We start from the raw sequence: 21,368 nt of genomic DNA, 5'->3' as shown, positions 1-21,368 counted from the left end.
GTGGCCTTCTGAATCAGCTGACTAGTTTCTGTGGAGGAATGTTCAAGCTTAATGCAAAATTTGATGCAGATTCCTTGCTTTACTCGCTCAGTCATTTTGAGTGTAATGGCCACATAGTACACATGCTCACTCAATGGCATCTATTGCCCCCACTAACTAGTACAGTGAAGTTGTCCTTGTTCACACTCTCCTTGGCTTCCAGGTTATATCCATGTTGCACAAACCATTCTCATTATATTAACAATGGTTGGGCTTTTTCCAGAGACCTCATATATTAAAAATTAATGCAAATTAAAGTATGTACCTGACAATAAATAAGAAAATAAAATAAAAACTTATTATAATAGAACTTAATTTATAAGTTGCTATTAGTTTAGCCTCTAAGATGAGTATGAAGGAGTACTGGCTCAACTCATCACTCTTATGGAGTGGAGTAGGTGACTCTATAAACACACTGTCTCCCCTTCCCATGACCTTGTCAGATACACAGATTAGCCCTTTAGTGCACTCCCCTGCTTCTACTTTCCCTATCCTACAGCCCCACCAGAGCTTTCTTTACTCTAATTCTAGAACACACCACACCAGCTGTCATCTACCTCTTTGTCCATAGGGCCCATCTGCTGGAAGAGATGTTCTCCCTTCTCCACTGCTGCCCATTCCTCACCTAGCAGCCCGGTGTGGGTCTGGCTCAGCCTTCCCTTTCTCCGTGAAGCCTCTCCTGGGACTCCCAATGGCCTTTGTCTGTAGCACCTTCCCTGCTGACCAGCTGATTCCTCTCCAGGGTCTGTCCACCCCAGAGAACCAGAACACTAGCTTATCATCATGAAGCCTCTATTGGTTACAAGTACTAGGAAAAAGAACCCACATAAAACAGCTTAAGAAAAAAAGTGAAATAGGTATCAGAGATGGGGAATAAACATTCAGAGGTATGTCATTGAAGGACACCAAAGGCAGAGAGTGCGTTGGACCCCATGCAGGGCTGTGCAGACACTAAGAAGTGATCAGGAGCTCAGGCAGCTTCTCACAAGCACATCTCTGGCTCTCTCGCTCTTCCCTCCGCACTTCTCCTTTGTTCTTCTCTCTCTCCACAGACCAGCTTTCTCCTCCTCCACTGCATGTGCTCTCATCCCCCTGATGCACCACTGCAAGATATTCACCACATCTCAGTTCAGCTGTCCAGCAGAAACTGACCAGTATTTCTCAGGCCTAATAGTAAATCCCAGTGGGAACCTGATCCTCCTTGGCCCAGGTGTCCACTCCTGGTCCAATCAGCTGGGGCCAAGAGCAGAGCTACTTGGTGCAGCTCTGTCACCAGACAGCCTTGGTTCAAACCCTGATTTCACCACTTACAAATCTCTGTCACTTGGGGCAAGATAATTGGATTTTTTACATTGACGTCTTTCATCTATAAAATGAGAAGATAATCCATGGTGTTATTCGGAGGATAAAAACATAAAGTGTCTAGCGTGGTCCCAGGCCTATGTTAGAGCATCTTAGTGCCCACCCCCATGGAAATAGTGAAGGCATGAAGATTACAGAGATTTGAGAAGTTTTCTTAATAAGGTCCTAGAGGGTAGGGTTAGTGTTTACTGATTTTTGTATTCCCAGCAGAATGCCTGGCACACAGAAGATATTTAACTCTTAAGAAGATGCTGGTTGAATGAACAAAAGGGGAATGACTCAGAAGTGGGAAGATTCAGGGGTCATTGCTGGGTTCCTTCAAGCATCTCCCTGTCTGGGCCATTCCCCTTCATGAGCTCTTCAGGTCTTTGAGAACCACTGTGTCTGCATCAGTTCTTAGCTTGGGACAGGATGCTGCCGATAGAAGAGAGGCTGCAAAACCCTAAAGAGATAATGTGTGATTTATGCTCCTGGAAAGTAGGGGGAAATGTTAAAAAGCTTTTCAGTATTTGAACAGACTTTAGAAAAGCAGAGAAGCTGCCCAGTACACATAAGAGGGACAATAAGATAAATTAGTAGGGAACCCCAAAACGTCGTTAGGAGATGAAATGTTCAGATGAGCCCTGTGGCAAAATGAATCCAGAAAACACCTCTCTCTTGGACACATTATAGAGCAGAAGCATGTTGCCAAAAAACAGAGGGTGCTAAGGTTTTTTTCAGTGACTTCCTAAGCTTCCTGGTAACATCAATTATAGATACTCCTTCAGGAACTTGAGAGTCTGTTTGTTTTGGGGGAAAAAAAATGCGTGTCCTTACCCTTCCAGCTAGAGGCAGGTGCAGAACTGGAATTGCAAAAACTGGACAGTTTCTGGAAAGAAGCCAGTCCGGTGAGGTGGTCACAGAAACAGCATGACCCCTTGCCCATGCCAGCCAGCTGCAAACAAGGCAGGGAATGCAACTACCTTGCTCCTGGCTGATTCCTGCATGTCCAGCAAAATGCCTCACAGTTAGTAGGCACTCAAAATTTTGGGGTAAATGAATGAAAGAAAGAAAAGGCAAGGGAGGGAACCATTACTGAATCGGGTCTGCTCTAAGAGCCCGCAATCAGCTAGTCACCTAAGTGTTAAATTCAAAAGCACAGGACTAGCCAGGACTACAGTGTGGTGGGCACTGGCTTTTAGGGAGCAGAGTTGTCTTTTAATTCTGTATTTTGTCCCTGGGACTTTAGAAAGGAGGCTTTGCTCTCCAAAGAAGTGATTTATACTTTGCTAAGTGAGGCAACTCTATCAGTAGAAATGTTAGAACACACCACAGAATACTGTGTATTTATTTACAAATCATACATTTGTCCTACTGCTCTAATATATACATTATAAAACCATTTAAAGATCATAAAAAAGGATACCATAAATGGTATTTGAAATGCTTTACTAGTCATGATGGCTTCATTTTCCTTTTCTTTTTCGTTTTTTACTGGATGCTGTCACAAAGCACCATAGTTACTTCTGAGAAATTCAGCATCGGTGGTAGTAGACGTAAATCCACATTTTCAAATAATCTTTGGATCATCACTGTGGCTTTTCGTTTTAGAGGGGAGGGTTGGTGGGATGTTGTTTTTGGTTTTGTTTTGTTTTGTTTTGTTTTTTGGTAATTCCTGTCAGATCTGATTAATCATTGTTTTGACTTTGTGACTGCCAAAGAACCCTAGGGGCTCGGTGTCATCCTGCATTTCCTTGGAGTACACATTTACATGGATTATTAGCGTTATCTCATCCCACTGTTCCTTTTCAGCAATATTTTAGGGCATGTCTCTGTGTTATGGGTTTGTGTCATTATAACCTAGTAACATGGTCCGCAGATTCCATTAACCGATATGTGTGCACAGGAACAGACACATACAAATACTTGCAAGTGTGGGCCCCAGCCAGCCCTCCACCTGCAGCATTCCTATCTTCCCACGGTGAACCCCAACATTCTCTGTGACTCCTGACTGCCCCTCCTGCAGCAGCACAATACCTCAGCGTCAGTCCATGTACTAAATATTAGCAAAGCTCAACTTCTTTCTTATTTTCTTAGGTAATACAGAAATAAAAATGGAATCTTCCCACACTCCAGTGGGTGGATTTGAAGACTACTTCACCTTTGCTGGGTGAGAGGTGATGTCACTCTGAAGCCTTTGCTCTCCCCTCTAATGCCCCCATGTGTTGTGCACCCTCAGACATCTGGAGAAAAGAAGCGATCTGGCCACAGTGACAGCAATGGCTTCGCTGGCCACATCAACCTCCCAGACCTGGTGCAGCAGAGTCATTCCCCGGCCGGGACCCCGACCGAGGGCCTGGGACGCATCTCCACCCATTCCCAGGAAATGGACACCGGGAAAGAGGTAGGTGCTGGGCAGCGTGACAGCTCTGTTCTCCTCCAGGGGGGCTCTAAAGCCCTGCTCTAGTCAAGAATTAGTCTTTGCCGAGCTCCCAGAAATGTGTTCGGTTGGTTTCTGCTGTATAGCTACATATGCATATACTCCGCTAGAGGAAATCATAGAAGCAGGGCAGTAAAGAGTTCTCAGATATCATCTGGACCAACACCTGATTTTACAGATGAGGTTCACAGAGATTAAGAGCCCTGCCCAAGGCACATAGTTCAGTTGTGACAGTGCTAGGACCAGTATTGGGACCTCCTATCTGCCAGCCCCATGATAGGAACTTCAGCCTATGGAGATTCCAAGGCCAACAATTGAGATTCATATATACATTAATTTAGTCAAACTAAGTTTGACTTATATGAAATGAGGTTAAAGTGACTGACTTATGAAAAATAAAAATCAATAAATAGATAGGTTCTCAAACTCCAAATAGATACTTTCTAAACTGCAAATTGCATGAGAAAGAGAGAAATGGGATATTATCTTTCCTAGATGGATAAAGTCCTGGAAAAAAAGCCTCAATAAACACAACGTGTTAGGTAGCGCTTGTAGATGTCATTGACCAAGCTGACTAATAGTATGATTCATAGTACGTGGTCATATTTCATGAGTAATCCTGTGAATCATGCTTAGGCCCTCCCTACATGGGTTTATAAAGCATGTACACTATTGTTTTTAATGTTATGTGCACACACAAATTTCTTGTGATATATGCTTTGGATTCTAAAGTTATAAAGTAAATAAGCTTTGTTCACCTGAAGGAAAAAAACTCAGAGGCATTTTCACAGATGTCTTCTAAAGTTCAAAGGAGGAGTGGATGTGAAAATACAGTGTTTGGGAGAGTGAATCTTTCCTTATAGAGAATGATGTCATCTTGATTTTGTAAGGTGGAGGGAATACTGTGAATTAAGTCAGATGGCGATATTTGTGGTTTTCTTCTTATGTGCTAGGGGTCTTGGGATGTTGGTTTTATTTTTAAATAAAAACTTACAAATAGAGCTAAAAACGTAGTTAAAGACATTTATACAAAAAAAAAAAAGAGGTGCTTATGTTGAATGCAGGTCTTCTTGTGATATTAAAAGAACTTGAAATAGTAGAAGAAATGGGGATGACAGACAAAATGGAGAGATGGTTATTGAAGCTCCATTTACCAAACTCAAATTTGGAATATCATGGCATGAAGCCCTATACTTGAGTTTACTGTTCCATAGTCTAGTTCTGACTTCATATCTTCGTGGTGCCTCCCAAGCTATTCATATTTATTTTTTAAGTAAATCCTCAAGGTGCATTGCCTACAAACCTGGTATTTTCATGAAGGCCCCAAATAAGCATGTGAATATAAGTATCCTTTTAAGGGAACTATCATGCTAAGGAAAAATCTTTAATTCCTGGACAAAATTGCCCCTGAACTAAAGATTTTAAGGCTTCTTGAGCCAACACCAATCCACCTGCATCACAAGGCCAGTGTGGAAGGGCCTAAGCCCCCAAGACAGAGCCTTTGGTTGACCATGTGTTCAAGGTAAGTGTTGCTGTGAAGACATGCCCACTGGGCCCGCTTTTCCTAAGAACATTTGGTCAATATGAGATTGCTTTTACTTCAAGGGAGAAAGAAGCTCTTTCACCAGTCGCCTTGCCAGATATTAAGGGGCCACATACAGTCCAAAATGTAATTCATTCACTATACCTTTTGTAGTCTGATAACGGAACGCTACAGAGGCACAATGGCTAGTGAGTAACAAATACCAAGAGAAGCTGGGGAGAGAGGCATGCACTTTGACCAGGGATTTAGAGTGAGAACATCTAGACAGATTGAAGAGTCTATAATTATTTTAAAGCCAAGCCAAGTATTGTTAGCATTATTTGTTACTGTAGTATTTATTTATCTGCTCTTCTTAATCTTCCTCCTTATTGTGATTAGTACGGCATGGGGAGCAGCACTAAAGCATCCTTCACCCCCTTTGTGGACCCCAGAGTATACCAGACATCTCCCACTGATGAAGATGAAGAGGATGAAGAATCATCAGCCGCGGGTAAGCTAGATGGCCCCAGTGTTTTAGAAACAACTTGGCTTTCCTTTCTGGTATCACCTGATTTTTTTTTTAAATCATTAATTAGTTCAATGAAGGCATTTATTCCTTAGGCCCTGTCTTAAAGGGAAGGCTTTTGTTTTTAATTATTATTTTTGTAGAAGTCCTAAGACAAATTTCTTTCTTCTCATTTTTTAAAAAATTTCTTTAATTTTGCTTCCAGTAGGAGCCCAAAGGTATCCAGGTGCCCTAGAAAAAGCTGTTCATCAGAGATCTCCAAACTTACCACATATTTCTCAAAAGCAGTTTCTGGGTACAATACTGTGCACGCTGTAGACACTTAATAAGTGCGCATTGAGTTGTGTTGAGCTCTAGGTGTGTGCTTCCTACCACAAAAGTCTGGCTGCTTTCGAGGAGAGTCTTGCTTTATAGACTTATGCAACTCACTAATCATTAGACTCAATGTAGGCCAATTTGTCAGTTGATATGGAATTTCAAAAAGTAAATCTTTCCTGTATATATTTATTACAGGAGATGAGGGTAGTGTATTTAATTTTGTGAGATGATTATCAATTTCCTAAACTGCTCAACTGGTATCCATAAGCCTTTTTTACTAATGGATAAAATATTGCTTCTATAAATGACTTATACTTTATTCTACTAAAAAATGTAAAATATGCATAGTTTCAGAGTTTCTTTGCCTTTGTTATAATGTACACTAAACAAGAATAAATTGTGTTTTGAAGCCTGTTCTCCATAACTCCACTGGTTATTTTAAGATGCCGCTGACTTCTCTGATTCTTTTTCTCAAAGCCCTCTTTACTAGCGAACTTCTTAGGCAAGAACAAGCCAAACTCAATGAAGCTAGAAAGATTTCAGTGGTAAATGTAAACCCAACCAACATTCGGCCTCATAGTGACACACCGGAAATCAGAAAATACAAGAAACGATTCAATTCAGAAATACTTTGTGCAGCTCTGTGGGGTAAGTTGGTGCTCTTTACCACTCAGTAGTGAATTGACCCTCAAACATTTAAAGCCTGTGGATCTTACCATTCATCAGAAGATCACTGCTGGAATCATGGGTGTTAGAGACCTGACTTGGGACTATCTTGGCCTCAGGAAAGATCAAGAGCAGTTTTACATGTAGCAATAACTGATACCCTAATACCCAGGATCACAAAATGAAATTCAGAACCATCTTACATAAGTGATAGACTAAAGCCAACAACAGACCTAGCTGCCACCAATGTGCCCAGCTCTACGTAATGTGCCCCGCATTCTGTCATCCCTACAATATCTCATGAGGGCTAAAATGGCATTACCTCTATTTCACAGCTGGAAAACTAGCCCAGCATATTTTAGTGAATTGCCAAATGCCATACTAGTAGTAGCAGGATAAAACTTGTAAAAAACAATAGATGATGAATCTTCCCTTTTAGTTCAAGACATCAGCCTGTAGTTCTTCTGAAAAAGACCTGCAGGTTTTAGCTGACCTCAAACTCAATGTAGACATGATGAGATTCTATCAAAGTCCTGGTTGGTGTCACTATAAATGTCAATGACAGATCAAGGAAAGACATGACCCATCTGTACCCATCTAAAGTACCAGGCCTATTTTGAGTACCATAATTTTATAAAGACAAAGACATTTTAGATGTTAGTGGTAAAGAGCGTAAAGCCCAAAAACCATTTCATGGGAGGTATGATGGAGAGAAGTAAGGCTCTGTCCTCCAGAGAAGAGACAGAAGACAACAAGCTAGGCATGTGTAATATAGAATATGTAAATACAAGAGCAGGCATTTATGTTTCTCAGAAGATAGGCATATACCAAGCAAGAGAAGTTAGAAAGTTACCTGTTCATGAATACAATACATTGCACAGTAGACTTCTCTGTGTATGTGTGTGTGTGGTGTGTGTTGAGGGGAGGGTGATTTGTCTAGGAATGAATTTTTAGTATTATAGTTATCCAGACAAGACCACTTACCTGCCAGACCTTTTAAATAAGGATTACTATGTGGAAAGTGAGCTGGACTAGATTTAGATACCTGAAAAGTTCCTTATAGTCAATATTTCTGTGATTTTTGGGCTGTTAACTCCTTCGCTTGAATTATTTTGTCATATCCTAACGGAGCAGAATGGACATAGGTTAAGCTGTGGTGTGAGGAGGAGGAAGGGTTTTCCTTCCAGGGAGGGTATGGAAATAGGCAGTCTGTTGTATGTTGAGGGTGGACAGGCTAGAAATCACTGCATGAATAGAGTCAGGGTGAACCTTGGGGAAGTCTTGAAGTGGGATTTTAGAGAGTCACAAAAGGGGTGGGAAATACCGGGAAGGAACAAAGGCCAGTTGTGGTAGTGTTACAGCTGTGCCTAAGGCTCCCCTGGAGAAAGACTCTTTATACAAGGTAGTAAGTGGCTAGATATAATAAATGCTGCTATCACTTCATAAATTAAAACTAATTTCATTACCAAAGACTGATTTAATTATTATGTCAGAGCTTCTACTTCTGCACTCCTAACTATAGTACCTACTTGCCCATTAGTTTATATTTACAAGCCACCATTTCTTAGGTTTTACAGGGACCCCAGATGCAGAAGGTTAAAGCCCATAAGGTGCTTCTTAAATTTGCAGGTGTAAACCTCCTGGTGGGAACTGAAAATGGCCTAATGCTTTTGGACCGAAGTGGGCAAGGCAAAGTCTATAATCTGATCAATCGGAGGCGATTTCAGCAGATGGATGTGCTAGAGGGACTGAATGTCCTCGTGACAATATCAGGTATGTTACTGGGATGACCAGGGCCTTCAGGTCTGCACAGGTGGGAAAGGGGACCACCTCATTTCTGAAGAAACAGTAAGTTCTGCCTTTCCCCAGCTGAAAGGGATGCAATACATTATAGCAATATAGCCAGAATTAGATCACCTGCATTTTGTAACTGCAGATTCTGACCTCCAAAGTTAAGTCTCTCTTGCCTCTGCTTGAAATCTGAATTAGGCAGGGACATACCTCAAAGGATGTGTCCCTATGGGCCTTTAACCACAGCCAGGACTCAGCAAGGATGTTTTCAAGGTGTCTGCCCTCCAGTCATTGCTGTCTACTCTCAGAGGGAGAAGATCAAAATGTAGGCTTCTGGGACTGGGAAATCTTGTGAGCAAAAATTTCTCTGGTCTCTTTTCTTACAAGAACTGCTCTAGCTTCTAGTCCACTGATGTTTTAGCAAGTGCAGCTGACCCACTGGGTGACTGAGTCTGCAAAGAGGTTTGATTGTGGGAACCATTACTGCTATGCATTGCAGCTTTCTGGTTGCCAAAAAACAGCTTTTTTAAAAAAAGATGGAGACAAAAGTGAGGAGATATGGGAAGTCTAGCCTGTACCGTAGACCAGTGGGTCAGAATCCTCCTGGGCTCAGGCTTCCATTGCATTCATAGGTCCTGAGTTGTTTCCAGTGTACAGCCAAATTTGAAAACCACAGCTCTACACACAGCCATTGTTTTGCAGAGACCACGCAGCACTACTGGGTTGAACTTTGAATAAAGTTAAACTCTTCAGCTGTACTTCTATTTTGAAAAAAATGCCTTCACTTGATTCCACAGCTCCCTCTTTCTTTTACCTTTTCACCAAATGCTCAGATTCATTTCTTTGTATTCTCCTCACATAATAGTTAACCAAGTAAATTCTTCTTATATTGTCATTTGAGTTTAATTCAGTGTAGTCCTTTGTTCTAGTTAATAGCTTTCTTGATTGCTACACTACGGAGTCAAATTTAAAAAACATGCCTCTGCCACTCACCTACCAAAAGTGGAAATGATACCAGAAAATTAACATCCAGGGTCCATTATGTTCCGAGTGACACATTCCCATTTTTTTAAAGTATAAGCATTTACTCTTTTCATGAGGCATAGGTGGGGGGAAAAAGAAAATGAAAATAGGAGCAAAAGATTCTTGGACTCCCTTTGGTCTGTGTTGGAATAGAAAGAGGAAAGCACTGGAGCTCCTATTCATCCTAGTTACTGTGATCAATACATATTCTAGGCTCTTGATTACAAAAAGCAATAGTAACTGCCCAGTGATTCCCTTAATTTAAGTTATGAATGTACTCTCCTGTGAAATTCAGTGTATGATTGCTTTAATGAATTTTCTTCTGATAAATATTACATCTGTAAAATATAAAACATCTTTTGACACCCAAGAGAAATCAAAGGGCAATAAGTACCCAAAAAGTAAAACCCACAGGCCTAAATGTCTGATCACTGAGAAGAGCCACCCCAAGGGACATTTTTAATCTGGTACACAGATAATCTCACAGAGTACCTTCAAGTTTACTCAGTGTATACTTTTCCATGTTTTTAAGATTTTTTTTAATCATACTAAAACGTCTTCATTCCAGCATCACACTACCCAAGGGAAATTTTAAGTTTTTTTCCAAGTACTCATCTATTTTTTCTTCCCTTTTTTATTTGGTATTTTCTTCTGTATCTCAGAACCGTGAATATACCCACTGTTATTTTCTAAGCTCAGATTACCTTCATTGAACTTGTTTCTCTTGTTTTTTACAAATTCCTTTTTTTATTAATCAAATAAAATAAAACTACTACCAGCTGTCATCTTTAAAGTAATAGAAGAGGTAAATAAGAGGCTCTCCATTAACATGCTGTTAGGTTAGAAGGTGAGGGGAAGGCAAGTCAGACATAGTATGATAAAAGGTCCAGTTATCAACACTCCTTCATGTAATTAGATCTAAAATATTCTGGAACTCTGATCAACTATTTTGTTACAGAATTAGGTCTTACTTAGCATAATAGCCTCCAGTTCTCTCCATGCTGTCACAAAAGGTGGACTTTCTTTTTTCTACTGTATAGTATTCCATTGTGTAAGTGTACCATAGTTTTTTAATCCACTCATCTGTTATGCTAAGTGAAATGAGCCAGTCCATGAAAGACAAATATAATATGCTCTCACCGATAAGGGGAATCTAATGAACAGAATAAACTAATGAGCAAAACAGAACCAGAGGCATAGAATCATCGAATAGACTGACAGTGATAAGAAGGGAGGATGAGGTGGGGACTGTTTGAAAAAAGGTGAAGAGATTAGTCAAAGAACATATATGAGGACCCATGGAAATAGACAACAGTGTGAGGACTGACTATGGGGCGGGGGCAGCCTGGGCAGAGTGGGGGCAATGGGGGGAAAATTGGGACAACTGTAATAGCATAAATAATAAAACAAAAATAAAAATAAAAACAATTAGGTCTTACTGAGTGCAACAGACACTACTTTTTGCATTAAGAAGAGAGAATAAGAGCAGGATGCTCAAATAAAAAACAACCTGAAGGCAAAGACAAATTATAAAATAGTTTTTTGGACTTCTAGTCAAGATGGAGGCATACGTAAACATGCTTCGCTTCTGCACACAACTACAGCAAAAATTACACTAGACTACAAAACAAATATCACCCAGGTTTGTCAGAAAATGAGCTGTATGGAAATCCAACAACCAAGGATATAAAGAAGCTGCATTCACCTAGATTAGTGGTTCTCAACCTTCCTAATGCCACAACCCTTTAATACAGTTCCTCATGTTGTGGTGACAACCATAACTAAAGCATAGTGATCAATCACAAAAACAATATGTAATTACATATGTGTTTTCCAATGGTCTTAGGCGACCCCTGTGAAAGGGTCATTCGACCCCCAAAGGGGTCGCGACCCACAGGTTGAGAACCGCTGACCTAGATGGATAGGAGGGATGGAGAGGCACAGAGAAGCAGAGGAATGGGCAGTCCTACATTCATGTGTGGTGGATAAAAATCAAGAAAGATATCTCAGGAGTGAGTGATCCCAGCCCTAGACTAGACCACCCCACCCAGGGTTCCAGCACCAGGAAGATAAGTCACCGTAACTTCTGGCTCTAAAAGCCAGTGGGGGTTGGGGTAGTGGAAGAAACTGCAGTATTCTCAAGAGACTCCTCTTAAAGGGCCCACAGTGGACTTAAGACTCATGCAGACCCACCCCCTCTGGGATTCAGCAACAAAGCATCAGCCAGAAGGACACAGGTAGTATATAGAGAGAAGGGGGAAAAGTGAGGTGATTGGCAACAGGGCTAGTGCCAAGAGACATTTTTCTCCTGGGCAATCTCCAGAGGCCAGGCAGAAGCATTGGTTCCCTCTCGGAGCCCTCCTCTACACAGAGCCATGATAGCAGTGAAACAGGTTTCCCTGCCCTGATGATTACCTAAGGCTTCACCCTATACAGATTTACAGGTTCCTTTTGTACAATAGGCCATACTACTATGACAGTGAGTCAAAGCAGTTCTACCTAATACATATAAACAAAGAGACGGAGACTGCCAAGTTGAAACAAAGAAATACGGCCCAGATGAAAGAACAGAACAAAACTCCATGAAAAGAACTAAATGAAATGGAGATAAGCAACCTATCGGATCCAGAGTTCAAAACACTGATTATCAGGATGCTCAAATAAATCATTGGGTACTGCAACAGCATAAAAAAGGCCCAGGCAGAAATGAAGATTGCATTAAGAGAAATAAAACTCTACAGGGAACCAACAGTGGAGGGGATGAAGCTCAGAATCAAATCAACAATTTAGAACATAGGGAAGAAAAAAGCATTCAATCAGAACAGCAAAAAGAAAAGTGAGTTCAAAACAACAAGAATAGTATAAGGAGCCTCTGGGACATCTCCAAATATATCAACATCCAAATCATAGGGATGCCAGCAGGAGAAGAGGAAGAGCAAGAAATTGAAAAGTTATGTGAGAAAATAATGAAAGAAAACTTCTCTAATTAGGCAAAGGAAATAGACATACAAGTACAGGAAACACAGAGAGTCCCAAACAACTTGGACCCAAAGAGGACCACACGAAGACACATCATAATTAAAATGCCAAAGGTTAAAGATAATGAGAGAATCTTAAAAACAGCAAGAGAAAAGCAGATAGTTACGTACAAAGGAGTTACCTACAAAGTAATTCCCATAAGACTGTCAGCTGATTTCTCAAAAAAAGAAAGAAACTATGCAAGCTAGAAGGGACTGGCAAGAAATATTCAAAGTGTTAAAAAGCAAGTACCTACAACCTAGATTACTCTTATCCAACAAAGCTATCATTTAGAATAGAAGGGCAGATATAGTGCTTCCCAGACAAGGTAAAGCTAAAGGAGTTCATCATCACCAAGCCATTATTATATGAAATATTAAAGAGAACTATATAAGAAAAAGATCAAAACTATGAACATTAAAATGACAACTAATCACAGCTATCAACAGCTGAATCTAAAAAACTAACAAGCAGAACAGGAATAGAATAATAGATATTGAGATCATTTGGAGGGTTATCAACTGGGAGGAAGAAGGGGGATAATGGGGGAAAAGGTGCAGGGATTAAGAAGTACAAATTGGTAGATACAAATTGGTAGGTACAAAGTAGACAAGGGAGTGTTAAGAACAGTATAGGAAATGGAAAAGCCAAAGAACTTACATGCATGACCCATGGACATGAACTAAGGGAGGGGATTGCTGGAGGGAAGGCGGGTACCATGCGGAGGGGGGCAAATGGGGAAAAATTGTGACAACGGTAATAGCATAATCAATAAAATATATTAAAAAATAAAATAGTTATTTGTTCAAAACAATTAGAGCTGTTTTAATCATAAGACTTGGCAGAGACACATTTGACAATGCTGGAGACACTGGTTATTGTGCCTTCATACACACACACACACACACATGCACACACTTGTAAATGAAAATAAATGAATGAAATAAAATGGAGATGGGATGGATTGAGAGAAAAAGCTGTCACAGGGTCTTGAAATGAAAGCTCTATTATTTCAACAGGAAAGAAGAATAAGCTACGAGTTTACTATCTTTCATGGTTAAGAAACAGAATACTACACAATGACCCAGAAGTGGAGAAGAAACAAGGCTGGATCACCGTTGGGGACTTGGAAGGCTGTATACATTACAAAGTTGGTAAGTCTCAAAACAAAGAACAGTTTTTATATTCAATCTGAATTATTCAGTAAATTTTCATTCAGTTTTTTTATATCATATAATGATGATGCATTTGTGACCAAGTTAAGATGTTGCTGAAACCTTAAGAATACTTGCATTATTTTTTTTAAAAAGTCAGTTGGATGAAGTTGAAAGAGTGCCTTCAGAATTAAGTCCTAGACCTCAGTCTTTACATTTATATCCACTCCCACCATTAAAATGACAATGAAGGAATGAAAATACCATAAACCCACAAGGACAAAGGGACCAGAAGATAAACCAGCAAATGAGATGTTATCAAAATTGAACAAGAGTAATTGGATGACTAAAAACAAACCTAATTGACCAGGAAGTGCTGAATTTTAAGTTTTCAGTGAGTGTAGTCATCAAAATCAGTCCAGTCACTTAACAGAACCCAGAAAGGTCTAGGACCTGAGGCCCAGGTGTGTCTGAGGTGGAAATGCAGAGTTGAACTGGAAACAGAAGGATTGTTGGAAAGTTAATGAGTAGCGATTCCTCCAGAAGCCAGTCAGGCACTACCCTCCCCAATTAAAATAGAAGACGAAAGGTTGTCATAGCCAATTTGATGATGGGGGATACTGAATTGTGAACACACACACTATCCCCTACTTAGCAGCCATGCTTAAACTCCCAAGCAAGAGATTCAGAGATTTGTCTTTGGAGAAACTAAATGACCAGAAAGAAAAGATGTTCAGGTACTAATATTTGAATTACCATGAACAAAGCTTGATGTCTAACTTCTTAAAGTGAAGCCCAACACTCAATAAGCCCACATATCAATATGGGGAAATCCACTTAGATAGGAAACTTAGAAAAGACTTTAGAGGGAGCAAGGGTAATAAGGAGTAGAAGAAAAATTTAAAGAAAGAATAAGTTCAGAGAAGTGATAAAAAACTTTTCATAAAAACAGTGTGGGCTATTAAAAATGTAGAACAGTATTGGGGGAAGTCATTCAGAAAGCAAGAAAAAAATCCTAGAAGTTAAAATATATTGGCAGGAGTAATAATATAATAAAAGTGTTGGAAGATAAAGATGATAAATCTCCTAGAAAGCAGAACAAAAATATTGGGGGCAGGGGGGATAAGGGGAAAGTTAAGAAAATAAAAGAATCAGTCCAAGTGGCTCAAAATCTAAGGAACATGAGTTTTAGAAAATAAGAAATGGAAAGGGAAGAAAGTATCAAAGAGAGAATACAAGAAAAAAATTTGTAACTAAATTCTTGAAATCCCAAATTAAAAGAATTGAGTACCCAGAATAGTGGATTAAAAAAAAAAGACTCACGAGACATATCAACATGATATTTCGGTATCCAGAAAATGAGAAGGTCCTTAAAGCTTCCAGATTATAGGTAAATAAACAAACAAACAGTTTACCTATACGAGACCCAGAATCAGGTGGCCTTGGATTTACAGCAATACTAGAAAGTTAGAAGACAATGGAGCAAGGCTTAAAAATTCTGAGGGAAAAGTTATTCTCACCTAGTATTTTATAATCCATCTGTATTTGCCAGAGTTGTCTAGAGAAACAGAACCAACAGAGTATATGTATGTGTGTACACATCAGTCCAGAGTAGCACAATGGAGGGTTCCAGAAGAGGTACATTCAAGAAAAAATAAAATTTTACTAATAGATTGCCTGTCATGTTCAATTGTAGTGAAGGCATTTACAGCATTAGCAGAAGCTTGACACGTTCTCAGAGATACATACATAGAAAATAAGGGCAGGAAAACAAAGGAAATATAACTATGGTATACTATGTGCCTCATCTGTGAACAGTAATAATTTGAACACAGATTGTTGAATTAACTAAAAATTTAAACTATGACTATATTGAAGGTGTGGAAGAGGAAGAAATGTGTGCATCTTTAAGAGAGAGAACTAGAGGGAGGAAATGGTTGTAAGAAACGAAATCCTTTCCATACTACAAAGTTAGTACATAATATCTAAACTGAAAAAAATTAATACATTATAAGAATCTTATTAAGAAATATAGAAGTAAATTGCTAAAGAAGTAGTTGAATGTATATTTAAGACAGAATGTGTGAACAGAAGGGACATGTTACAGAAGAAGTGTTCAAAGACCAAGAATTTGGTGTTATTCTCAGGTGTCCAATTTCTTTAGAACACAAAATATTCTGTTTGTTCAGATAGTGCTTAAAAAGTTGTTTTTTTTTAAAATTTAAAATGCCATGTGTATTGTGTTAGTCTGTTCAGGCTGCTATAACAGAATACTACAGACTGGGTGGCTTACAAACAAGAGGCATTTATTTCTCACAATTCCAGAGGTTAGGCAGTCCAACCAAGGTCAAGTTACTGCCAGATGTATTGCCTGCTGAGGGCTCTCTTCCTTGTTCACAGACCACTGTCTTGTTGCTAAAACCTCACATACTGGGAGCAGAGAGGGATTTTTCTAGGGTTTCTTTTATAAGGGCACTAATCCCTTATACATTTCTAATAATTGGAGTTCAAATTTAAATAATAAGCAAACGGAAGCCTTAATGTCTCTACCCATTTGCTAGCTTTTCTACCAGCTCTCAGCCACTTACTTACATGTGGGTGAGCATAAAAGACAGGCAAGGAAATGTTAAGGGATATTATGTATTCTTATTACAATAAATAGTTCACACCTAGACCTAGTGGTTAGACAGTCTTAAGCCAGTTACATTTTTAGGTTAAGAAAAGAGCTTCAGTATAACACAAAAAGCCCAAAGTACTATGCAAACCAAGTACACTAAAGCAAGTTAAATCTGAATCTACAGTATAAGAAAATCCCATACCAACAGCATCACACTCAATTATGGTTTTCTATGTACAGAGCGGGGCAAAAATAGGTTTACACTTATGAGTACATGAAACACAGAGTGTATTTTTGTGTTATTATTTATTAACTCTTTATTACTTTCCATATGAACAACTGTGAACCTACTTTTGCCCCACCCTGTATATTTGCATATTATGGCTTACACATTCATTAATGCAAAAACTTGAATAAATTGATATGCTTTTTTAACTTATAATTTTTCTATTACAGTTAAATATGAAAGGATCAAATTCTTGGTGATTGCCTTAAAGAATGCCGTGGAGATATATGCTTGGGCTCCTAAACCATATCATAAGTTCATGGCATTTAAGGTAAGCAGGCATGTGATTACCTAAAAAGCACTTGTTTTAGTTCTTTTTTTTTAACTTTTGGTTCCGACCAGTTAACAAAGTGGTCTATCTTGCATATAAACTAATACTAGTATTCTTATATATAATAAACCTCTTTTAAAATTATAGAAACTTTTAGATTTATTATTCTAAAAGTAAAGACTAAGGATTAATAAATGCTATTTTATTAGTTAAATTAAAATTTGGGTACGCATTCATCCATTTCAGGTTTGTGAATCACCATCTCCAAGTGGGATTTAGCACGAAATGGTTTCCAGGTGAATCATTAATTGAAATATTAGGCAGTGAGACTCACTACACAGCCATCTAACTAGGGCACTCTCTGATATTTCATTTGAAAAAGGTAGAATGGAAATAAGGAACAAACTGACAGTGACCAGAGGGGTGGGGGGAGGACAATAATGGAGGAAAGATGGGTCTAGTCAAGGAACAAGTATAAAAGACCCATGGACATGGACAACGAGGTGGGGATTGACTGGGGGAGCAGGGGTGGATGGGGCAGGGGAGACCAATGGGGGAAAATTTGAAACAACTTTAATTGAACAGTAAAATAAAATTAAATTAAATTTAAAAGAAAAGAAAGAAAAAGGCAGACAAACAGCAGCACTGAATTACAAGGCTGAACTGAGTCTCTAAATCTTGTAATCTTCATAAGCCTTGTGAGGTGAAGTTCCTAAAACTCACGTGATGCTCCAGGTCTCCAGTGCTGTTGGATTTCTCTGAAATGAAGACTAGAATTCAGTCACATCTGAAAATGACCTAGTTTCTCTTCATTCTTCAATTTTGATGGATTTTTAATTATTTTTGACTTTGTCTGAGTCTCTAACCCACCATTGTTAGATTGATCACTCATAAGGTTCAGCAGGAGCAGAATAGGGCTGTGCTGGACCCATTGCCCCAGATCATAGAAACTGACTCCCAGATGCCAGAAGGACCAGCACTTGTGTGCATTCCGATGTTTCCAGAGCTGCATAGTCTGTCCATAGCCAGTGTAAATGTATCTTCTGTTCCTGTTCATTCTCTCTCTCTCTCTCTCTCTCTCTCTCTCTCTCTCTCTCTCTCTCTCTCTCTCTCTCTTTCTCTCTCTCTGTCTCTCTCAGTCTTTCTCTCGGCCTGTGCCTCTCTCTTTATATCTCATTGGTTCTCACTTTTCCCCCACCTTTTGACCATTATTCTCATTGACCTTTATGTATTCTTTCTTCCCACATATGCCATCTGAGGGCAGAAGCTGCCTTAGGAACATTATGAGCCTGTCCTCAGGTCTGAATCACCCACTTTTTTCTTGTTCCCTTAGCGCCAGAAGCTTCTTTGTGATATGCTCAGGAAGACAGATTCATCCATGAAAATGAGCTCCCCTTCCTTAACCCCACTTTTATACAGAGAAATTTTGGAATGCTTTAGGTTAGTAATAACACTTAAGGGATCGCTTCTAAAAGCTAAAGCGCTCCTGCTCTTCTGCCAAAATCTCTCTCCACAAAAGCTTTTCAATCAAAATCCCATTCCGGTTCCGAAGTTACTGCCATCAGTTTACTAGCCAAAGTGCATGAGACAGTGTGAAATGCTTTGTTCAGCAGATCACAGCCGGCCTGAAAAGAGGGAAGAGCAAAGGCAAGGGCTTGAACAAAAAAGATTGGAGCTGGCAGGAGACCAAGCCTTCCCGTAGGAGAAGGATATGAGGCTCGGGCCTCCCATACTGTGAGAATGGTGTTAGCTGTGGATGAGGAGAGAGGGGTCTGTTAGAGGGCAGTGTGATTATAGTGAGGCACTGTGGTTTCACAAATTCTCTCCCAGACACCAAGACCCAATAAAGGTCAGGGTGGCAAAGGAAAACAGAAGAGCACTTGATGGCTAGTTGCAGCTTTGGCTTTGATTCAAACACATAGAACCTATATAAACCTAGCTGGAGCTCTTTTTATCCTTTCTAGTTAAACCCAACTAGCCAACTAAGTATAGTTCTCTGAAGATTCAACCAGGTTGTTGTGTGTGTCAGTAGATTGTTCCTTACCATTGCTGAGTAGTATTCCATAGTATGGATATACCACAATTTGTTTAACCATTTACCTGCCAAAGGAAGACAAGTGGGGTTTTTCCTGGGTTGGGGGCTGTATTCATATAAAGCTGCTATAAACATTCATGTAAAAAAAAAAAATGAGCCTTAAGTCTTGTGATGTTCTACCCCGACCCTCTCATTAATCCTGAACAGATGTAGCATCTAGCTGGCCTGGTGGCCCACCCAGGGCTGCTGCTGAAGAATTAGCAGCCATAAATGGGCCCGGCTGTGATATGTGAGGGAAAAGGCCAGAAATAAATGGGAAAGAACACCAGTACCTGGACACCAAGTTTTTAATACACGATGACAGTATCAAAAATTGGCAACTGTAAACTACTTCTCTGCCCTGGAGGTCAAGGGGTGGAGAAAGGGGTACAGATGGGTGCTAGACCCCTTTTCTTAGTGCCAGAATATGAGTGGACCTAAAATTGAAAGAGAGATTTCCTATTTTTCCTATTTTAAGAAGGACATTAAATTCTGCCAGTCAAAGGCTAAAGGAAAAATTTATTAAGATGACCTCTTTAAATGATGTGTACACTCACAGGGTGATTTTTAAAGTCTTTTGCAGATCTCCAGCACAAGCCACTGCTTGTTGATCTCACAGTAGAAGAAGGACAAAGATTAAAGGTTATTTTTGGTTCACACACTGGTTTCCATGTAATTGATGTTGATTCAGGAAACTCTTATGATATCTACATACCATCTCATGTAAGTTCCTGGAAGCCGACTGTCAAGGCTCTCTCTACGCCACAATATGCTTGCAAAAAGAGACTTGCTTTTGTATGTTTTTAATAGAAGTCATGCTTTTACTAATCAGTAAAGTTAGTGGACTTTTTACCTTAACTAAAAAGACAGTGCTTTTAATAAATAAAACATGTAAATTTAACTAATTTTTATGACTGCTTAACACTGAGTAACACATAATAGCAAATATGTGCCATTTACTGGACATACTATCTCATTGAACTTTAGATTAAAATATGAGGTGGGGGACCCAAAAATTGGAACTATCTTCTGGAAGACAGACCCCTTGTAGTACAGACTCCCCCCCACTAAAAGAGTGTTCTAGGAACCCATCTATATCAGGGTACCAGCTGGTGTTGTTGTGAGAGGCTGCATTTGGTTTCAGTGAATTTTTTTAAGACTCTTTCAACGCATTTGCCCACTTTATGATGCGTGATTTATTGATACAAGCACATCTGCCCACACAGTGCTGAATGTTCAGCAGTTTTCTGACTAAAAACAGCATGGCCCCCATGCCCTACCCTCTCTGTTCACCCGATCTCACCTCAAGAGACTTTGTTTTTGGTTTGCCTGGATGAAAAAACATTTTGCCATGTGGAATAGCTGAAACAAAAACTGACAGAAGCACTAAAAGGCATCAAAATTGATGAGTTCAAAAGTTGTTTCAAGCAGTGGGAGAAAAAAAGTCTCGATAGGAATATTGCATCAAATGAAGAGTACTTTGAAGGTGACTTAAGTTTAAACATGTAAGAATAAATACACAATGGTTTTTTGGGGTTCCCCTCATACCTATGGTGTTTTTACTTCAAGGGCATACATTTTGTTTTTTAAGCAGGAGTACAATAGATGAATTCCTATTTTCAGTTATTGAAGCAAGACTGGTTTATTTTATGTAAGAGGAGGTACAAGGTCATTTTTCCACTATTTTTATTCTTTTCAACCCAAGGCAGTGTCATGTAGTCAAGTCAGACACACTGGCATGCATACGCCAGCTCTAACATGTATTCACTTTGAAGAAACGGACACATTAGGCAGTCTCTCCAGCCCTCAGCTTTCACAACTGAAAAATGGGGATAAAAGAATCTAATGTGGTTGTCATCCATATTAAATCAGGCAATACATCTAAAGTACCTGGCACAGAGCCCTGCAAATTATAGTATTAATATTACTATACTGACACATTGCCTAAAAAATGACTTTTAATTTTATTTAAAAATTGTTATATTTTCCAATTACAGTTGACATTCAATATTAAATTAGTTTCAGGTGTACAGAACAGTGGTTAGACATTTAGATAACTTATGAAGTGTTTCCCCCAATAAGTCAGTACCACCTGGCACCATACAAAGTCATTACAATATATTTGACTATATTCTCTGTGCTGTATTTTACAACCTCATGACTGTTTTATAACTGCCAGTTTGTACTTCTTAATCCCTTCACCTTTTTCACCCAAATGCTGCACATGGTTTCACTTACTAGGATTGATGCATTGTAAATTGTGTCTTCCTATGTAATCCTGA

General features: G+C 39.4%; 1 protein-coding gene across 7 annotated transcripts in view; it reads left to right on the top strand.

The window, feature by feature from the left end:
- The window catches only part of TNIK (TRAF2 and NCK interacting kinase), a 342,270-nt gene that overhangs the window by 314,539 nt on the left and 6,363 nt on the right, over positions 1 to 21,368 (top strand). For 4 of the 7 annotated variants that reach the window (XM_090273875.1, XM_090273868.1, XM_090273859.1 and 1 more), the window contains 7 exons: positions 3,620 to 3,784; positions 5,742 to 5,853; positions 6,664 to 6,834; positions 8,482 to 8,625; positions 13,704 to 13,838; positions 16,912 to 17,012; positions 19,660 to 19,809. In XM_090273875.1, the coding sequence (XP_090130001.1) occupies positions 3,620 to 3,784; positions 5,742 to 5,853; positions 6,664 to 6,834; positions 8,482 to 8,625; positions 13,704 to 13,838; positions 16,912 to 17,012; positions 19,660 to 19,809 (978 nt within the window). Of the gene's footprint in view, positions 1 to 3,619; positions 3,785 to 5,741; positions 5,854 to 6,073; positions 6,164 to 6,663; positions 6,835 to 8,481; positions 8,626 to 13,703; positions 13,839 to 16,911; positions 17,013 to 19,659; positions 19,810 to 21,368 lie in introns of all 7 variants that reach the window. The other 3 variants (XM_090273843.1, XM_090273835.1, XM_090273827.1) reach the window with 1 other exon arrangement.

The sequence above is a fragment of the Furipterus horrens genome, unplaced genomic scaffold (assembly GCF_987537825.1).
Source record: "Furipterus horrens unplaced genomic scaffold, mFurHor1.1.pri manual_scaffold_1, whole genome shotgun sequence".
Lineage (NCBI taxonomy): Eukaryota > Metazoa > Chordata > Mammalia > Chiroptera > Furipteridae > Furipterus > Furipterus horrens.
Note: the sequence above shows the minus strand (reverse complement) of the source record. Positions and strands in the feature narration are given on the sequence as shown.